Source organism: Crinia signifera, chromosome 6 (genome assembly GCF_055691185.1).
Source record: "Crinia signifera chromosome 6, ASM5569118v1, whole genome shotgun sequence".
Lineage (NCBI taxonomy): Eukaryota > Metazoa > Chordata > Amphibia > Anura > Myobatrachidae > Crinia > Crinia signifera.
In genome coordinates this window covers 174,700,482-174,722,458 of record NC_139222.1, presented here as the reverse complement: position 1 = coordinate 174,722,458, position 21,977 = coordinate 174,700,482, and the positions used below count along the sequence as shown (strand labels likewise).

Here is a 21,977-nt window from a genome sequence, read left to right as displayed (position 1 = left end):
TTTTGTTGTCTGTCCAGGTCCCATCCGTCCATCAAGGGGGGATTGAAAATTATTGTGACAGGCTACAGTAATAGTGCCCATCAGTCACCAACATGAAGCACAATAACCACACTAACCTGGGCCAGGCAGCGGGGATCCATGCAGTGCCACAGCAGGGTCCATGCAGCGATGGGAAGGCAGTGCAGTCCCTGCGGCGGATAGGCAGTCAGCTGCGGGGTCCCTGCATTGGATGGGAACTAGTAGTGCTAGCATTGATGCGGGATCACGGCAGAACGGGCCTGACTTCAGAAGCGGTTGGGCCCGTTCTGCCGATAACGGCCGTGGGTTGTCGCAATCCCGGCCGCAGGTCGACAATCCATGGGCGATTTTGCGGCCACACCCCCTTTGTGCCAAGCAGCAGGCAGGCGATTGAATCCTGTCTGTCATTATGCGGTCGATCAGACCGCAAACGGGCCAGGATCACAGCTGTCGGCGGGGATCGAAAGCCGTGATCCCAGATTGCATACTCCCCCATTGTGTAATAAAAAAAAAATTCCCAATGGAATATTGGATTGTTTCGAAGTGGCGTTTTAGGTGTCCTGATATAAATCCAGAAACTTAACTTGACAGGTGCAGAAGTCCCATAAATTGCTTGTTTGCAGGGATTGCCTCCAAAGATTTTGCAATAAAATACTAGTTTAAGGATCCCATCATTTTTGCCCATGCCATTTTTCTTTGTTTCATTTTTATTTAAAATATTTTGTTCTTTTTATTATAGAAGTGTACCAACAAATTGATATATATATAAAAAGACAATGTACAAAACATTGCCGAACATTTGCTACAAGGTTTATAAACATTGATTTATCAAAAGTTATAATACACAAGTAAGCATTGGAGGCTGAACCCAAAGGTTGCTGGTGTTGTTGGCAGCAAGGATTGTATCACTGGCGTAACTAGGGCTCTGCAGTCAAAGTGAGGGGTGAGCAGGCACCATGGGGGCGCAGGGTCTCAACGATGTAACCTGAGCCGGAGGCAGACGTGTGTGTAATAGCTACACACAGCCCGGAGACAGGGCTCCCGCAGCTGCCTCACTGTCACAGCCAGCCTCCAGCAGTGATGGCAGTATAATCTCCTGCATTAGGACCCTTCCCCCCCCAGTTCCCTCTGATCGGCACTGTCAGACTCCCCTCTTCTATTTTTATTACATTACATATTTGTCTCCCCTCATTCAAACCCACGTTCTCTGTCCCTGGCTTCCTGATCTAGTAAACAGGAAATTACATGGTGCCCTGGACTGGAGGAGCACAGAAGAATTGAGAAGAGCAGAAGGAAGCTACACTACAGGAACCCATACCTCCCAACTTCTGCAGTTGGGCGGTCGGGACTCGCGGAAAGGGGGCGCTGCCTCGCGGAAAGGGGGCGCGGCCTCGCGGGATGATGCGTCCTCCGGCCGCGCCCCCGTTTTACGCCGCTCGTCGGCGCTGAATAGACGCTGTGCGCATGCGCACAACATCTATTCTTGGCAAGCTGGGGGGACTCCCAACTGTGTCCCCCCCATCACGGGACAATGGCGGCCCCGGGCGGGACGCGGGAACGTCCCCGAATATCGGGATGTTCCCGCGGTAAGCGGGACAGTTGGGAGTTATGAGGAACCCATAGGAGCAAAGATTTAGCAGAGGCTCAGGCAAGTCCTGCTAAAAGTAGAGGGGTAGGGGGGAACAAATTTGTCCCAGTAATGTTTGCTAAATGGGGGGTGGGGAGGGTGTCCCGGTAATGTTTTTCTGGAGGGGGTGATGGTGTCCCAGTAATGTTTTGCTTAAGGGGTAATGGTGTCCCAGTAATGCTTTGCTAGATGGGGGATGGTGTCCCAGTAATGTTTTGCTGGAGGGAGAAAGTGTCCGAGATGGGCAAAATGGGTCACTAAGACGAGCCGGGATCCAGCTGAACACTCCGTGAAAAGATACAGATCTTTTAGACGGGTCCTCGGCTCACTTTGAAAAAAAGGGCTAATTTGATTATAAAGAAGCATAATTTGTTTTACAATTATTTATTGCCATTTTTTTTACTTATTTTTTTTTTTTTAAACAGTGAGCTGAACAAATAAGAACATACATGACCAAGTAAAACTCTGATCGATGGCTGGGTGCAGAATCGCCATTGATGGCAACCATCAATGGCGTCTGCACCGATGGCGTCTGCACCGATGGCTAGCAGCCTTGTTGTTCTTTCTCTTACTTGCAGTCTCAGCACTGTGTTCAGTCTCCAGAGTTATTACATCTCAGGTGCCACAGGTGGCAGTGCTTAGATCAGGCAAATGCATTGTAATGAAAAACTAAACTGAAAGTAAATGAAAGACGGTTCACCTTTTTGGGATCCGCGGCTCACCCACTCTTTTATGGGATCCGCCCAAAAGTTCTAATTCGATCACGAATGACCCATCTCTACCCAGTATAGTTTTGCTGGAGGGGGGAAAGTGTCCTAGTATAGTTTTGCTGGAGGGGGGAGAGTGTCCCAGTAATGTTTTGCTGGAGGTGGGTGGGGTGTGGTGTCCAAGTAATGTTTTGTTGGAGGGGGCCTGGTGTCCCAGTAATGTTTGCTGGAGTGGGAGAGTGCCCCAGCAATGTTTGCTGGATGGGGGAGAGTGATAAGTAAGGCTCAACATGGGTTCATCTAAAATAGATAATTTCAGACTAATTTAATTAGCTTCTATGAGAAAGTCAGTAGGGAACTGGACTTAGGGAAATCTGTTGATGTAATACTGCTTGATTTCGCTAAAGCTTTTGACACGGTGCATTATAAAAGGTTATTAATAAAAACTAGGTAATTTAGGGTTAGGAGGAAAAATTAGTAATTGGATTAAAAACTGGTTCCACAATCGGGGACAGAGAATGGTGGTAAATGGCATACATTCAAGCTCGGGTGAGGTCCAAAGTGGAGAAAGACGGTTCACCTTTTTGGGATCCATGGCTCACTCACTCTTTTATGGGAACCGCCCAAAAAAGATCTGATTCGGCCACGAATGACCCATCTCTACCCTGTATAGTTTTGCTGGAGGGGGGAGAGTGTCCCAGTAATGTTTTGCTGGAGGTGGGTGGGGTGTGATGTCCAAGTAATATTTTGCTGGAGGGAGCATGGTGTCCCAGTAATGTTTGCTGGAGGGGGAGAGTGTCCCAGCAATGTTTGCTGATGGGGGGAGTGTCCCAGTAATATTTGCTGGGGGAGGGGGGTGTCCCAGTAAAGTTTGCTGGAGTGGGGGAGAGTGTCCCTGTTCTGGCCTGTGGCATAATATGTAATTGGCATTATGGCGTGTGGCATAATGTGTAATGGGCATTACGGTGTGTGGCTTAATGCCAGGTAATGTGTGTGCAACCCTGTAACTTAATCTAACAGTGTGCATGTATGTAGTGTGTGTGTGTGAGAATAGAGGTATATATTATATGGGGGTGGGGGGGGGGGTGCCAGAGACTTTTTAGCAGGGGGAAGGAAAATTTCTAGTTACGCCACTGGATGGTATAAATGAGGAATGGATAAGCACAAGGGAAGATAGCCCTGCATAGGAGTGCTTACAGTCTACATGTTTGTTTCAGAGAAGAAAGAGATAGTGAAGAGCATAGAGCAATAGGTTAGGATGAGCGCTGGATGCAGTTGAAATTCCGGCAGTCAGAATCCCGGCGGTCAAAATCCTGATGCCGGAATCCCGACCACCGAAATCCCGGCACTTTGTCCCTCTGTGGGTGTCCACAACACCCATAGAGAGAGAAAAATGTGTGTGCCGAGTGTAGCGAGCGCATGAGCCCGCAAGGGGGGGCGATCCACGTCCCCCCTTGTCGGGATTCCGTATCAATCCCTGGAAGGCTTTGATAAAGACATTGGTTTAAAACAAAAAAAAATTAATTTGTGGACAAATTGTATGAAGCGCTCAAAAATAGTCCTGCTCAGGGCCGGCGCTACCCACTTAATAGCTCCTGCAAAGCAGGGAGGCGCCATGCTGAAAAGGCGCTCTCTCCCTGCTCTACTAAAGCTGCCTCAGCCCACATTGTCACTGCCTGCACGCCGCCCGCAGCGCCTGTCTAACAGCGGTCGGCAGTATGAAAAGTTGCTCCCTCACCCCGAGTGCACACAGACACACTGTCTGTCCTCAAAAGTTCTCCTCTTGCCACCTCTTCCTCAAGGAAGGTCGTCAGACTCTTGTGCTGTGGCAGGCAACACTGTAATAACACAGAGCGGCGGTGACCGTGCGGTGTGGCAGTGCTTGATCCGCCCCCCCCGCCCAGTCTCTGTACAGCCTGCGCAGGCAGTGCCGTGCCTTGCGCTTGTCTAAACTTTATATTTTTTATATTTATTTTGATCATGGCTACTAGCTGCCGCAGCCTGTCGGATATTGTGACAGGCAGCCAGCAGCCTGAAGAGCAGGATGTCATGTCTGGGTCCACCCTCTACCCATTGCTCCCGGCGCCTGTCAATCAAATGATGAACAGGCCACCTCCCCTTCCTTCCCCCTTCTCAGTGTGCAGTGCAGCCCAGTCCTCAACACTCCGCCCCCTCTTCTTCCATCTCCTTCTTCTCTCCCCTCCTTTGCCCCTCAGTCACAAGTGTGGAAATGGCGTCCTCAGCATCCTGCCTACGCAGATAGAAGAGGAGGGACTTTTATTATACATGTTTATAACATATTTTTTAATAATTGTATATTTTTTTAATATTCATTTAGACACTTTTTAAATAATGCCTACAACATTTTGCAGACATAGCACTGAGATGCCAGTGGTTTGCTACACAGTGAAACATTTGCACAGTATCAGCAGCATCCTGGCTGCGCTGCCTACAGTAGCTGTGAAGCCAGATGCAGGCCAGCCATGTGTTGGGTTGTGTGCAGGGGCGGATTGGCCCACCGGGAAACCGGGCCGTTTCCCGGTGGGCCGGCACGTTTTGGAGTCGTAGCGGCCGCCCACCCTCCCTGGTGGGCCGGGGCCCACTGAACCACCATCCCCTTGGTTACCGGCCGCAGCAAATTGCTCTAATTAAAGATGGCCGCGGCCGGCCTCGGCTGTGCCCACATTTAAAATGGCCGCTGGAGGGCTGGTGCGCATGTGTGAGCACACAGCTCCTCCCGCGGCGTCCGGTCTCCAGCGTCTGTCACAGCAGCATTATGGAGGGGGCGTGGCCTGACGTCTGCTCTGGTTCCTGAGCCCTCTCCCTATCTGCCCCTGTGAGCCTCCTTGCCTACCCCTTGTTGCTGTCCGGGGCCTGACGCTGCTGCGGGCGGACTCGGGGGCCCGAGCTGTGGAGCCGGGAGACACTGCACGGCTCTTGGAGCCCTGCGGCCTACCCGGAACCCTGGAGCCGCGGGCTCAATTTTTTTGGGGATCCCACCGCTGATGCGCCTTCGGCGCGGAGCGCTGAATTCCGCCCTGCTGCCTCTTCTCCTAATCTCTGGTTTTCCCAGACTAATGGACCTCCTGCCCTCCGGAGACCGGGCCCCCGGGGGCTCCAGCCTGCAGGTACAGCACTTGGGGATAGCCAGCACTGAGACTGCAGATCCTCTCCATCTGCAAGGAGCTCTGTTCCCCTCTCCACACACAGCTGCACTATGGCTGTGATTAGTGCAGCCTGCGGCCCTGTGACTGGAGTGACAAGCAGGCTGCACAGAAGAGGAGGCAGGGTCCTGCAGAAATGTACTGGTTACATGTATCTTTTACATATCATGCATAAAAGGCTGTGGGGAGTATGTGTGTGATGTATATATATCAGAGAACCACTAGCCATGCCCCCACAGCGGCGAGAAGGGTGTGTGGCCTTGTTGAAATGGGCCACGCCCCTACCGTTAGGCCACGCCCCGGAAAAAAATTGGCGCGCCTTCGGCGCAACAGATCTCCCCCCCCCCCCCCCGGGCTGCTTTAGGTTATTTCCCGGGCTGGATTTCATTCCCAATCCGCCCCTGGTTGTGTGCGATGTCACCCAGCCGTCGAAGCCCTCCACCTGACATGCCTGCATTGTCTTGACCACTTGCATTAAATGCTGAAGCGATGCCCCCACAACAGGCCATCAGCGGCGGGGAGGGTGGGTGGTAACGGAGGCTTGCATGAATTGCTGAAGTGATGCCTCCGCAACAGGCCATAGGCAGTGGGGACGGTGGACAGTGCATACGCTCCCACAAACGAGCTGCAGTTTGCTGCAATGGCAATGTGAAAGGGGGCAAAATTTTTGGTTTGCAGGAGGGCGCCGGACACCCTAGCACCGGCCCTGGTCCTGCTGCTGCTGAACCTCCAAATGATAGCTCAACTCTGTACTATTCCCCCCCCCCCCCCCCAAAAAAAAAAAAAAACAACTATTTTTTATCCAAACATTGGAAATGTCTCACAACATATCCACAACATATTAAGTTCCAGATAGATTTCATACATTTAGTAGGAAATCTATCTGGAACTTTAAGCCGATTTATATATACTGTATAGTCCCAAAAAGACCAAAAGATAAGCAATTTTCGATTATTTTTCAAAGTCTCTTTATTACGTCACAGCAAAAAATACAATCATAAAAAAAAAAAAAATTAAGATCAGTAATGCGGGAAAGGAGCAAAAAGTGGATAGAGCACACCAACATTTTAGGGTAATCTGTCCATACTACCAAATACGACAAAAGAACGTAGGGCGCTTGGGTATGACAAGGAATACACAATTTATTAAAAAACATAAACCACAACAATACATACAATAATACAATTAAAACCAAGGTGTCACTAAGGTGCTATTGAAATAAGCATTAGACGATCTATCCCCTTATGATAGAAAAAAGGGGGTTAATTTGGATGGTGAAGGTCCAATTAATTTCCAAGGTACAATATCCTTTAGAAACAGGGTAGTTCACATGGGTGATTCACCGCGTTGGGCAAATTAGTGTGCACACTTTTTTTTTTTTGCAGCACAGATATCCTGCTCATAGGAGTAGTAGCAGTCACAGTTTGAACACAGGACTTCTGTCACACAGAAAGCAGTGACAGTGTCCGTCCTGTATTTTTAAAAAGAGATCTTACCGCTCTGTAGCGTTGGCAGGTATCGGCAATGATGAGTTAGTGCAACTGCACTGTAGCGCCTGCTTGCTTGTGCCTCTCGGCTGGCTCAGCTGTTAGGTGAGAGCGCACAGCCGGTTGTTTGTATTTGGCCGGTGCCGTCTCCTTGCCGCAATAGATGTTACCTCCGGATTACGCTCTGCCACAGCGTATCTGTTGGAATCAGGGGTCGGCGGCTGGAAAAGGAGGTTTCTCCGGTTATGTAAGGCAGCAGTAGGCAGGTACCTTCAGCAGGGGATCTGGATACTCTGTAGGACGCGTTTCGCCGCACACTGGGCGGCTTTATCAACCAAGTACTAGGATACTTGGTTGATAAAGCCGCCCAGTGTGCGGCGAAACGCGTCCTACAGAGTATCCAGATCCCCTGCTGAAGGTACCTGCCTACTGCTGCCTTACATAACCGGAGAAACCTCCTTTTCCAGCCGCCGACCCCTGATTCCAACATATACGCTGTGGCAGAGCGTAATCCGGAGGTAACATCTATTGCGGCAAGGAGACAGCACCGGCCAAATACAAACAACCGGCTGTGCGCTCTCACCTAACAGCTGAGCCAGCCGAGAGGCACAAGCAAGCAGGCGCTACAGTGCAGTTGCACTAACTCATCATTGCCGATACCTGCCAACGCTACAGAGCGGTAAGATCTCTTTTTAAAAATACAGGACGGACACTGTCACTGCTTTCTGTGTGACAGAAGTCCTGTGTTCAAACTGTGACTGCTACTACTCCTATGAGCAGGATATCTGTGCTGCAAAAAACAAAAAGTGTGCACACTAATTTGCCCAACGCGGTGAATCACCCATGTGAACTACCCTGTTTCTAAAGGATATTGTACCTTGGAAATTAATTGGACCTTCACCATCCAAATTAACCCCCTTTTTTCTATCATAAGGGGATAGATCGTCTAATGCTTATTTCAATAGCACCTTAGTGACACCTTGGTTTTAATTGTATTATTGTATGTATTGTTGTGGTTTATGTTTTTTAATAAATTGTGTATTCCTTGTCATACCCAAGCGCCCTACGTTCTTTTGTCGTTTCTGTATATTTTAGAGGCTAGCAATCCTCTAACGTGGTGGCTGCAGGGGGACAAGTTACACCCCCTTTGTCCCGAGCACCAAAGACTACTCCCTGGGTTTCATACTACCAAATAGACAGCTACATAGGGAAGATGTTAATCCCGGGAATCCCCTCTGTGTCTTATGTCTCTTATGTAGAAAAAGCCTATTCCCATCTCCAAGGTGTAATAAAGGAAAGGGGACAATCTCACCCACTTGCAGGTCTTCTGATCCCTTTGTGGTAAGGCCTCTGCCATGGTACAGGGATATTTGCCATCACCAAAAAGCCGCACTGCCATTACGACTGCTTCGGTACTGCAGTAATCTCCCTGTATGAATCTGAACCTCTGGGGCCAATTAGCAGGCAGAGTGCCACGGTATGGAGATGGTAATACCAGGGCCGGTGTAACCTCTTTGAGCGCCCCAGGCACTCATCCCGTCCCCCGCCCCCTCCTCTCTGACCCGGTCCCGGGGGGGGGCACTCTCCAGCTTCTCCTTACACTCCCCCCTCCCCCCCTCCTCCCCGCAGCGCGTCCAGACCGGGTCAGAGGTGTTTGCAGTGATCCACGGGGGTGCGGGTGCGGCACTCTCCAGCTTCTCACTAACCCCTTCTCCCTGCAGCACGTCGCGTACAGACAGACCAGGTCAGAAGCAATGGAAGTGATCCACAGGGGGGGGGCGGGTGCGGCACACTCCAGCTTCTCCCTACACCCCCTCCTCCCCGCAGCGCGTCCAGACCGGGTCAGAGGCGGGAGAGGCTGCTTCCAATGGGCAGCTCAGCTTCTCCTGCCTCTTGCCCGGTCTGGACGTGCTGCGGGGAGGGGGGGCAGCGGGGGGCGGAATGGGGGACAGGGGAACGCTCACCTGCCTCCTCGGGGGGTGCAGCGGCCGCCGCTTCTATGGTACTACAAAGTACCGCCCTCCAGAGGCCGGCGCCCTAGGCAAATGCCTAGAGCTGCCTAGTGGTGGCACCGGCCCTGGATAATACTCTGTGCACTCCTCGGGCAACAGTGCCAGGACTCACTGCCGAGCGGAGTGCGCTGTCAAAGCTGGTAATCGATGCACTTCTTCTTGGTTATTGCGGACCAATTGTTGAGTGGCAGTGCATGGTCCCAAGAGTGTTTTTGGATGTCGTGCCTCTATTCCAAAAGGCTACAGATGCATTAATCAGGTCCTCCCCAGTCTCCTACATTCTCCAAATTTACAGGAGCGAGCAGAGATGTAGTGGATATCAACAAAGCTCATGGTGCATAGCTAACGTGGTACCAATATGGAAGAAAGGTAGCAAAACTAAACCTACAAATTATAGACCGGTCAGCCTTACTACCATTGTGGGAAAAATATTAGAAGGAATAGTAAGAGATAGTATCCAAAATTTACTACCATTGTGGGAAAAATATTAGAAGGAATAGTAAGAGATAGATAGTACCCAAAATTTCTTAGAACAGGAGATAATAAGTAAGGCTCAACATGGGTTCATCAAAAATAGATAATTTCAGACTTATTTAATTAACTTCTATGAGAAAGTCAGTAGGGGGCTGGACTTAGGGAAAACTCTTGCTGTAATACTGCTTGATTTCGCTAAAGCTTTTGACACGGTGCATCATAAAAGATTATTAATAAAACTAGGTAATTTAGGGTTAGGAGGAAAAATTAGTAATTGGATTAAAAACTGGTTCCACAATTGGGGACAGAGAGTGGTGGTAAATGGCATACATTGAAGCTGGAGTGAGGTCCAAAGTGGAGTCCCACAAGGTTCAATATTGGGACCCACCTTGTTTAATATATTCATTAATGATAAAGGAAATTACATAGTGAGTAAAATTGCAATATTTGTGGAGGACACAAAATTGAGTAAGGAAATTAATGAAGGAGAGGATGTGGATACACTACAGTGACGTAATTAAACTGGAAAGGTGGAAAATGCAGTTTAAACATTGATAAAAGTAAGTAATTCATTATGGGAACAAAAATGAACAAGCATTTTATAGGCTAAATGGAGTTATTATAGGGAATTCAGCTGTAGAGAAGGACTTGGGGGTCATCATAGATTGGTTAAAAGTGCACACTGCTCAAGTGCAGCAGCAAACCAGACACTGTCATGCATTAAAAGGGGAATGAATTCAAGGGGTGCCAATGTGATGTGACCACACTTGGAATACTGCGTTCAATTCTGGGCACTTTAAAAAGACATAAATTAATTGGAACAGGTACAGAGAAGGGATACTAAGCTAGTAAACGTTCTCGAATCACTAGAATACAAAGATAGGTTAACCAGGCTGAATATGTTTTCACTGGAGAAACTGAGGTTGAGAGGTGATTTGATTAGTATGCTCAAATACAGGACTGGGAATCATATGGAATTGGGAGCTGATTTGTTCACTAACAGGCCTACACTTAGGACACATGGGCATGTACTGAGGCTCGAGGAAAATAAATTACGTACTGTATTAAGAAGAGGATTATTTTTTTCAGCCTTAACAATTGTATCGTTCTCTATATCTTATATTTATGGTAAGTGTGTAGTGTCGACCTGTGTCGATGGTTCTGTGTAGGTGTTCTTATTACACATGCAGGTTCTTATAAACCAAGGGCAGTTTGAAAATCCTGTATTCAATAGGTCAGCCCAACTGTCTTATCACCAGTTAGAGATCGTCATTGCTACAACAGTGTGGTTTCACTACAGATTCTAAGTGCAATGGTATGGTATTACCTAAGTACGGCCACAAATAATTGGAGATTGGAAATGCACTGAAAAAAAACACACAGTGCTGATAAATAGGTTATACTTTGTAGCGATGCCCTATACAGCAGTGTTTTGTTTTACCATAAATTGTCTTTAAAATAGACAATGCTAATAATAGGTTATACTCTATGATAGTGTCATGTATCACACTGATTTATTACACCAATGAGTGTTTGATACAATGTATGAGATCAAATATGAAGTATTATACTTCAATAATAAGCCTGGGAGGCCATATACTGGGTATTAGTTGGAAATAACAACCTGTGTGTCGACCGTTGTGTCATATAGGCATACCTCCCAACATGACCCTCTCCAGGAGGGACACATTGCTCTGCTCCTACACTTTCCTCTTAATATATGATTGCCATCACCTGTGTTGAAGCGCCTTTCTTATCCGTTAACCTGTTCAACACAGATGAAGGTAATCATAAATTAAGAAGAAATTCCAGGAACAGAACATGATGATCATGATGATGATGATGATAACACAGAGGCCGTGTGGGCAGAGATAACCGATAATAACACAATACCCACTAATACAATTCTAATAGGGGTATGCTATAGACCACCGAACATGAACGATAGGGACGGACGATTCACTGCTATTAAAACAAATCAAGCAATCTTCGGATCAGGGGCAGGTATTAATTATGGGGGACTTTAATTTGCATAATATTGACTGGAAAAATGAAACATGTACGACAGCAAAAAGTGGCGGCTTCCTAAGCTTACTCAAACATCAATTTATCACACAAACAGTAGAAGCGCCAACTCGCAACAAGGCAGTATTGGATTTAGTATTAACAAATAACATAGACTTATGGGCCCCATACATCAGCAATTATTGTGACAATCCTCAGATCAGGAGATGATTGTCACAATTAATATTTAATGTGTGGGCTCCCCCTTTTGGGATGGCCAATCGATTGCTGAATCAGATCTTTAAACATGTTTAATAGTCTGTTATTATCTGCGGTTGTTTTTTATATGTGTGGGCATTCCCGTTTCGTCTTCTTCTTCTATTTACATTATGAAAAGAAGTAACATCTGAAATGACAATCGATTGAGGTGATGTATGGGCACTTTCAAGATATGAAGATGCAATCTTTAGATGGGAAAAATCTGCCTATCACTGAAATAAATCTGTAATGTGTGGGCAAGTCAAACAGATTGTAGAAACCATTTATCTGGCCCAAAAAATCACTGGATCTGGAAAACCATTAATTGTGATTGCTGATGTATGGGGCCCATTGGTTTCAAACAGTGACCACAACATGGTTTCACTGGAAATCAACTTCCGCAAACTACATCATAAAGGATCAACTAAAATACTTAACTTCAGAAAAGCTAACTTCGAGTTATTCAGGGAAGCGCTAAAGAAAATTGTGTGGAAAGAGGTATTAGAGGAAAAAAATGCAGAGGAGATGTGGGATACACTAAAAAAATGTGCTGAAATCTTTAACTAACAAATTCATTCCAAAAGTTAATAAGGGTAAATTCAATTAAAAAAAAAGCCAACATGGTTCGATAAAAAAGTTAAGATGGCAATCAACAATAAAACAATAGCTTTTAAATTTTATAAAAATAACGAAAACGAGGAGGCGTTCAACAAGTACAAAGATTCAGTCAAAATTTGTAAAAGGGTAATCAAAGCAGCTAAAAGGGCAAATGAAGAGCGCATAGCCACTGAAAGCAAAACCAACCCCAAGAAGTTTTTCAAGTATATAAATAGTAAACTAATAATTAAAGAGAACATAGGCCCATTAACCGATATCAATGGTAAAAGCATTACGGAAGATGAGAGAAAAGCAGAACTGCTAATTGGGTTCTTCTCATCAGTGTTTACTAGGGGAGAGCAGACAATGGAACGCACATGTAACTCAAGCGAGACAAACAAGCCGGATCTCAATATTGATTTCATGATTGAGGAGATAATATTGAGGATCAGTAAGATCAAAACAAACAAATCACCAGGGCCAGATGGGATTCATCCTAGGGTACTAATGGAATTAAGGGTGGAAGTAGTGACCCCTCTATATTACATTTTTGATAACTCACTATCATCAGGTAAGGTACCAAAGGACTGGAGAATAGCTGAGGTAGTGCCAATATTCAAAACAGGAAAAAGGGACGTCCCATCAAATTACAGTGGGTAAAATATTTGAAGGATTCTTAAGGGATGGTATCCAGGAATATTTAGACCTTCATAGTTTGCTCAGCACTAACCAACATGGGTTCATGAAAAATGGCTCATGCCAGACAAATTTACTAGGCTTCTACGTGGACGTTACCAAAAACCTTGATACCTTAATGCTGTAGATGTGATCTTCCTAGACTTTGCTAAAGCTTTTGATACTGTACCACACAGGGGGTTGATAAATAAAATGGAGGAATTAGGATTGGGGGCAAATATCTGTAGATGGGTAGGGAACTGGCTGTGTAATAGAGAACAAAGAGTGGTTGTGAACAGTGCTGTATCAAATATGATCCCGGTATTAAGTGGGTTGCCACAGGGTTCGGTCCTTGGGCCCAGCTAGTTTAACATTTTATTAACGATATTGGGATGGGGTTACTCAGTAATGTATCCATCTTTCTAGACACAAAATTGAGCAGAGTTATTAAATCACCCGATTTAATATGATGCGCTTCAAAATGATCTTAACACCCTAGAGGCGTGGGCAAAAATGTGTTAGATGAGGTTCAATGTAGATAAATGCAAAGTTATGCACCTTGGGAGACATAACCGGTGTGCTAGTTATAACCTAAGCAGCCAGACATTGGGTAATTCGGTACTGGAAAAAGATCTGGGAGTCCAAATTGATGACAAACTGGGGTGTAGTGCTCAATGTCACATGGCAACTAAAAAAGGGCAACATAATTCTTGCATGTACTAAAAGGGGCATGGATACTAGAGACTCAAAAGTAATTATGCCTCTGTACAAAGCATTGGTTAGACCTCACCTTGAATATGGAGTACAATTCTGGGCCCCACACTATAAAAAGGACATCATAGAATTAGAAAAAAAATACAAAGAAGAGCAACAAAGCTTATTAGGGGAATTGAGCATTTAAACTACGAGAGAGACTGAGCTCTTTGGGACTATTTACATCAGAGAAGAGACGTTTAAGGGGGGACATGCTCAACATGTACAAATATATCAGGGGACAATATAAGGAACTGTCAAACACCCTTTTTACTGCTAGAAAGGAATCTAGGACATGAGGGCATGAGTTTAGATTAGAAGAAAAAAGATTTTGTCCCCTTAGGAGAAAAAAAAACTTATTTTTGGTCAGAGCAGTCAAACTTTGGAACGATCTGCCTGGGAAGGTGATGTCAGAAGAGACAATAAATACGTTCAAATTAAGGTTGGACAAACACTTATTGGTTAATAACATCCATGGGTACAATTATTAATCATAAACTATCTTTAACAACATACTATACTACAAGGGATAAGCTATTAAAATCCTAGGTGGAACTGGATGGACGCAAGTTTTTTTTCCAACCTTACCTACTATGTACCTAAATGTAACTATGTAACATTGTGTCCCTCCTGGAAAGGATCATGCTGTGAGGTATGTACAGGTGATTACAGCTTGGCAATTTACATCACAGTTTAGCAAGTGGGTACAACAATCCAGAAGTCCATATCATAGTCACCACACCCCAAGCCTATTACCCAACCACTTACTGGCACTGGAAACAATGAATCTCTGCCCTGAACAGATATTTAACAGCAAACCACAAGTGTTGTTAATTAGCCAAACAATGATTCACATCACATCTTTGGAAAACCCTGGACTGGATCTAATTAATCCTGCTGCTGTAGTGAAAGGAAGGTTTCACTTTTTGCAGAATACATTTTTTTTTCTAAAAGGGTAGACACTCTTTTGGGACCAAAGCAAATGAATCATAATCTACGAGTACTAAAATGAAAGCTACAGAGGAGAAAAGGGATCTAGGTGTCACTATTTCAGGGGGCTTGAAGGCAGGGAAGCAATTATGTAGCAAAGCAGTGAGGAAGGGGAGTCAGGTTATTGGTTGCATAGGAAGAAGAATCAGGTCATTAGTATGACCATGTCTAGAATACTGTGTCCAGTTCAGTAAAAAAAAAAATGTATTAGAAATTTTACAAAGAAGGACAACTAAAATGGTGCATGGTCTACATAATAAAACGTACCAGGAAAGACAGGTATAGTGTATAGCAGAAAAGGGAAAGAGGGACATTTTAGAAATATATAAAATGGTTTTAACCAGATACAGGAGGGAAAGCCTCTAAAACAGGCATTCCCAACCACGGTCCTCAAGGCACACCAACAGTGCAGGTTTTGTAGATATCCAGGCTTGAGTACAGGAGACTTAATTAGTTTCTGAGGGATTTTGATTAAACCATCTGTGCTGATGCCTGGATATCACTAAAACCTGCACTGTTGTGCCTGGAGGACCGTGGTTGGGAATGCCTGCTCTAAAAGGAGTGACAAATATGAACAGAATGATGTGCTTAAACCTGGGGGAGGTAGGTTTAAGGAAATGTTAAATTACTTCACAGAAAGGATAGCGGATAAGTGGAATATCCTCCCATCAGAGTTGGTAGGAGCTAAGAAGATAGAGCAATTTAAACGTGCTTGGAATAGACATAATATCCATACAAAGAACAAATGTTACCAAAAGGATAACAGAAAAATCTCACACTGCATCTCACAGTGAACAGAGATGGGCATCCTGCAGAGAAGCATGCAGGAGACTTTGCAATTCCATCCACCAAAATGCAAATGCTGCAAGAGGTGTCGATATGAAATAGATACCTCCTTCTTTTCATTTACAATCCCAGTGCAGCATCCATAGACGCTGCCTCGGAGGAACTATCATGACCATCAGCTTGGTTTGTCCAGACTGATTTGAATGGGTTGACACAGGGTAACCTCTGTAACAGAGGGCACATGGTAACCCATGGCACATTGGGGCACAAAGTTATACCCCTTTCAGACAGAAAAATCCCCAAAACCCAGGTATTTCCCAGATACAAAAACCCGAGTAGAACTAGGCAGCAAGGTGCTGACCCCCTTTCACACAAGAGCAAAAACCCGGGTATTTCCCGTGTCGACCCCTTTCACACAGAAGCCAGATTTTTCCAGCAAAACTCTGTGTGTCATAAGAATAGGACAGTTTTAAAGGCACACAGAGCTGAGGTCATCAAAAGTGGGTGGTGACTGCTCACTGCATTGCATTAACCATGGCATGACACAAGGATATGTTGTAAACAAGTTTTATTGTTTTTATATACTGGAAGGTACATGTTACCTCACATGGCTGTCAGTATATTTGCAATGTTTGAGTACACTGTGGCATTGTTTGCCGAATATCCTCCTCCCCTCTCACTGCCAGCAGCTCTCACCTCTTGCTTCTACCAGTGGGCCATGCTATCCTTTCTTCAGCTCCCTAATGACCTCAGAGGCCAGCCCCATTGCCATGCCCTCCCAGCCAATCAGCCAGCACCCCACCAGGAGAGCCAATCAGTGCCTAACAATGTGTAATAATCCCAAAAACCCGGGTCGTTTCCTTTCAGACAGCCAGCGACCCGGGTTTTTGGAATACAGAGCCTTTCAGACAGAAAAAAAAACCCGGGTCTACCCTCCTGGACCAGGGAAATTCCCAGGTCTTTTTTTCTGTCTGAAAGGGGTATAACAAATGTAGCAGGAGGTACAGCAATCCTCCCAACTCCCGGAGAGCTGTGGTCAGGACTCCTGTGCGAGCTGCTGGCCATGCCTCTTGTCCCCTCTGACACCCTGAAAAGACCCTGTGCGCAATATGTTAACTTTCATATGTCGACTAAAGCCAGTACTATTTTTCTGGAAAATAAGGTTCAGGAACTCCAGGTCTGGGGGTGGATCAGTTAAATAAAATAAAAACATATATAATAGAGAGAGGGAGGGTGAGATAGATGTATATATTGTATTTTGAAACAAAGGCACTCACAGGTGACTTTAAAATAAAACTTATCTTATGAAAAGTAAATTTTCAGTTCCTGATGATGTCATATTTAATTAGAGGTTCAGGAACTGAGTTCCTGCTGGTTCCTGCTGAAAAATAGCACTGACTATAGCCATGTTGACCTATTTCTCATGTCGACCTTTTGAAAATGACGGGTAAATGCATGTCAACCATATGTTTTAGACCTACTGACTGTTGATCTAGACAATATCCTAGATATATAATGATGTAGCTGACAAATAATAAACACAGTGGCATAGCCAGAACTTTGCAGGTGCCGTAGCAACATTTTTTTTAATGGTCTCATGTCCCAGTGCTTCCAGAGAGAGAGAGCAGCTGTTGTTAGTTTTCTGTCCCATACTAGAGCCCTAGTTCCGTGGTAGCCAACTCCAGTCCTCGAGAGCTACCAACAGTGTACATTTTCCAGACAACCTAGCTGCTGCACAGGTGCACTCGTTACTGACTAACACATTTTAAAAGATCCACAGGTGGAGCTAATTACCGTATATACTCGAGTATAAGCCGAGTTTTTCTGCCCAATTTTTTGGGCAGAAAACCCCCTCCTCGGCTTATACTCGAGTCAAGTGGAAAATACACATCTTTAGCAGCGGCGGAGCCGGCAGAACACTAGCTCCGGGCGCAGACATATCACAAAGCGCCGGAGCTGTGCACTGCTGCTGCCGGCTCCCCTGCCTTATCCGCCCGCTCTCCCAGCTCACCCGCCGGCTTCCCTACCTTGCCCGCCCGTTCTCCCGCCGGCGCCGCGCTGCAGCAGGACAGAGCAGGGGCCGGACACACGCAGGAGTGTCCGAGGTTGACACTTCCTGCCTGGTGCTCTGCTCCCTCTGCTCCGTCCTGCGTCTTAAAGTATTAAAGTACCGGTACTGTGAATAAAGGTACCAACATTAAATGTTAAATAAATTCTGGTGTGTGTGGGTGTGTGTGTGTGGGGGGGGGGCGGCAGTGAGGGGGCTCTGGGTATGTGCTGTAATAAATTACCTTTATGCTGTTTTTTTACACACTATGTGTACTGTGCATGTCTGTGTGTGTATGTAATGTATATTGTGCATGTTTGTGCGTGTATGTATACTGTGCATGTCTGTGTGTGTATGTATACTGTGCATGTGTGTGTATGTATACTGTGCATGTGTATGTATACTGTGCAAGTGTATGTATGTCTGTGTCAACTGTGTGTATACCATTTGTGTGTTTTTGGTCAGTATTGTTTGTATACATTGTGAGTTCTTCGCTGTTTGTATGTTTAATTTTGTAATTTACCAGTAACCGCTGTGTTTCCCACCCCTGGCTTATACTCGAGTCAATAAGTTTTCCCAGAATTTTGGGGCAAAATTAGGGGCCTCGGCTTATATTCGGGTCGGCTTATACTCGAGTATATACGGTACTTCACTTGTGATTCTGTGAGGAGATCCGGATCAACTAGCTCTCGAGGACTGGAGTTGGCTACCCCAGCCCTAGTTTATGCTCTAGTTCACATTAAGCCACAGTGTAGGGCTGCCAGTACACATTGGGGGTGATTCTAGTTGAATCCTTCCCCTGCGCATTCATATTATGTAACATTATAATGCCCTTCAGTTCATTTTATACCACATTATAATGAGCAGGTCCTGGGGCATACCTAGATATATTGCAGGTCTCAAGGCTAATGTTTGTGGAGACCTCATGTATCACCCATTGGTGAAATTTGAATATACAACATGTACCAGAGTGAACACATGCATCATTTGGGGGCGTGGCCATGAAATAGCAGGTCAAAAATGTCTAGGTTGACTCCACAAGGTCAACTTTGGAAAAAGGTTGACACTAGCAAAGGTCAACATGAGTTTTTCACATTTTTTTTGGGGTGTGATTGTTGACACCGGAGCATGTGGTTCCCCAGTAGTGTACTGCATCCCATCACTATGCTTCGGGTCCAATCATCCATGTAGATGGTAAAGCAGTGGTTCTCAAACACACACAGTTCATGTTTTCCAGGTCACCTGGCAGGTGCAAAAGTGTATTCATTACTCACTGACACATTTGAAAAGATCCATAGGTGAAACAGGAGGACCTGTGTGGTAAAGTATGAAGGCATACAAAAAATGTACCCCCCCCCAATGTGTCGACTATAGTCATGCTGACCTTTAAACCATGTCGACCTACTGACTGTTGATATACATAGATCCATCTGTGACCTGCATAAAAGTTCTATCCTCATTGACTCCTAATAGCGGATTCAAGGGGGGGGACGTGGATCGCCCCCCCCCCCCCCCCCTTGCGGGCTCGCTGTGCTCGCCACGCAGCGGGCCCGGGGTCTCGCTATGCTCGGCACGCTAATTTATTCTCCCTCCAGGGGCGTCGTGGACACCCACGGAGGGAGAAAGTGTCGGGATTTCGGCGGTCGGGATTCTGAATGCCGGGATTTAAACTGCATCCCCTAATAGCAATAGACAGTAGGACTTGATTTTTCCATTTATAATCATTGGTATACCTATTGCTGTGTACACACGGGGGAGATATGGGCTGTAATCGCTGGGAATATGGTCGCAGGCGACCATATTGCCAGTGATTGGGAGTGTGCCCCGGCGATAAATTGCCGGGTGCGCGCTCCCGTTTTCTGCCCCATTGTAATCGCTGGTCGCAGGAGCTTGCCCCTGCGACCAGCTAATTACCTCTGCGGCACCCCCAGCAGAGGTTCCTTTTCAACAGCGACCATCTCTGGTCGCTTGTTGAAAAGGAGACACTGAGCAATATATTGCTCAGCAATATATTGCAAGCAATATATCTCCCCCCGTGTGTACGCACCTTAAGAGTACACTGTTTGCTTTTGGGAGATCACACAGCACCCATGTTAACTTATTTACCTGTCAATGCTGTCAACCGCAGTAATAATAACAGGGAAAATTGGCACTGCACATGCACAGTATTGAGTAAACACTGGTACATGGTGGGCACCATGTTTCTGGAGACCTCCACATGTGCAGTAGACTTTGGCACAATGCTAGAGGCTACCGTGCCATACAGAGGATACAGTCCTGTTTTCGGTTAATCTGCTCCTGTGTATAATTACGCTGGCTATACTATCCCAATAAACTAGGACACTCAATAACATTTGAATTTTTGAATTGTATTTATTATTACAACTTTTGGGTACACAGCTTTCATAGACTACAACTCACAGAGGCAGAGAGAACAGAAAAACCTTCCTGTAACACTAGACCTGAATACATATTACAACTAATAAACTGGGTGCCCCCTTACTTTTGACCTGTAATGGAAGGAATGTTATTGTATTCTCTGAATTAGATTCTGCTGATAATCTACTTCTTATTCACCAATAGCATTCTATCTTCCAGAATATCACCCAATTTACCATGATATGTATAGATACATGAAAAAATTGATTAATTACCATGCTAAAACATAGGCAGATTTTTTGCAAAAAAAATATGTTAGAAAATAATTTTGGTTAATCTGCAGCTATTTGTTTATTTTATAGATAGGCACTGCATTGTGGTACTTGTAGTTCCTCAAATAATGGCAAGCCACAGACTGCCTGCTTCTACTTTAGGCAATGACGCTGTGGTTCTCAAATGACTGCAGCAGCTTATGTTTTCTGGATTTCTGTCTGAGGAAACAGGTGGGGCAATTACTGACCCAGCAAGATAGATCAACTCACCTGTGCAAGATTAAAGAGATGCCGAAAACATGGCATGTTGATGGTACTTGAGGACTGGAGCTATAATCACTGGCGTAGATTACTGGATGGCACTATTATTTCCACAACACCTGTCCCACAAGCCTCTCCTACACCCTCACTCTGGTTGCATACATAGATGTGCTCCTTAAATGTTGTGGAAAGTTATGGAATAAAAGTAAAAAAAAACAATAGTTCTGTAAACAGTCGACACTCACCTTTTTTTGCAGCAGTGATTCTGGCAACAGCGATGGAGAGAACGAGGGTGCACACAGCCCCTGATATCATTCTAGTAGAGATGAGCTGGAGAGCTGTGAGAGAGTCTGTCTTCTGTCCTTCCCAGCCTCATGCTAATGAGGGGCATCTAAGGGGGACTCATGAATGGAGAAGAGAGGGGAGGTAGCAAGTGCACCAATTCTTGTTAACCTCTATTAATGACCCACAAAACCACCCACCCGGCTCCCCCTCACCAACCAAGCCTCCCTGCAATTGTACTCCTTCCTCTGAAAGATTTATCTGGATTATTAATGTGACCATCTCATCATTCTGCCTCACTTCCTTTACTGTGTTTTTGAACTTTCTATAAAAAGATTCTGTTATTATTTTTAGTTAAATGAAGCTGGCCATAATGTTAATTTCTAAGTTTTTTTATATTCCTGTTCAGTAAATATTAAATGATGTCTCCGAGAACAAAAGACAGGAGATTATTTACAGTTAAGAGCAAATCTAGCTACTAGGTGTAAAGGCATACCTCCCAACAGTCCCGATTGTCAGTGCCTGTCCCGCTGTCCCACCCGCGGGCGGCAGTGTCCCGCGGTGTGGGGGGGCTGTTGGGAGTCCCCCCTGTCAGCTGCTAAGGGGGGCTGGGGGCATGGCTGGAGGCTCACAGAGCCTCTGGGTCATGCCCCCATAGCGGCAAAATGGGTGCGTGGCCTCACGGGAGAGCTGTGAGTATAGGCCATGCCCCCGAAAATTTTAGCGCGCCTCCGGCGCGCAGCAGCAGCGTCCCGCCTGCTGATCTGCGAAAGTTGGGAGGTATGTAAAGGGGCATACAAACGTTGAGATTTGTGCCAAGCGATTTAGATTAGGCGATGTCCCTTGAACTAACCAGACTCTAGATCGCCCATACACACGTTGAGGCCTGTGCTGAGCAAAAAAAAAACTTTAAATAGTAGATCACTATCACTCATTCTGTACACGCGTAGTGATTTCAACTCACTTGCTAAGCAATCTAACTAGTTTTTGACTGCATGCACACAAGATCTGAGCCGGCGACAGTGACATACAGGACTATGCATCGCTATCACTATGGGGTGTACACACAGAGCAATTTGTTCTTCATTTCTAAGCGATCTAGACAGAAAAATGTCATCTAAAGAGCAAATATAGAATCAAAATACAGCAGAACTGTGGGCCTTATTCCATACCTCCTAACTGTC

At 45.6% G+C, this 21,977-nt stretch overlaps 1 protein-coding gene across 1 annotated transcript in view; it reads right to left on the bottom strand.

Moving 5' to 3' along the window:
- The window catches only part of C6H17orf58 (chromosome 6 C17orf58 homolog), a 28,358-nt gene extending 7,449 nt beyond the window's left edge, over positions 1 to 20,909 (bottom strand). The window contains exon 1 of the mRNA XM_083148180.1: positions 20,757 to 20,909. Coding sequence (XP_083004306.1) covers positions 20,757 to 20,826 — 70 coding nt within the window. The 5' untranslated portion in view covers positions 20,827 to 20,909. The remainder of the gene's footprint in view (positions 1 to 20,756) is intronic.
- Between the last annotated feature and the right edge of the window lie 1,068 nt (positions 20,910 to 21,977).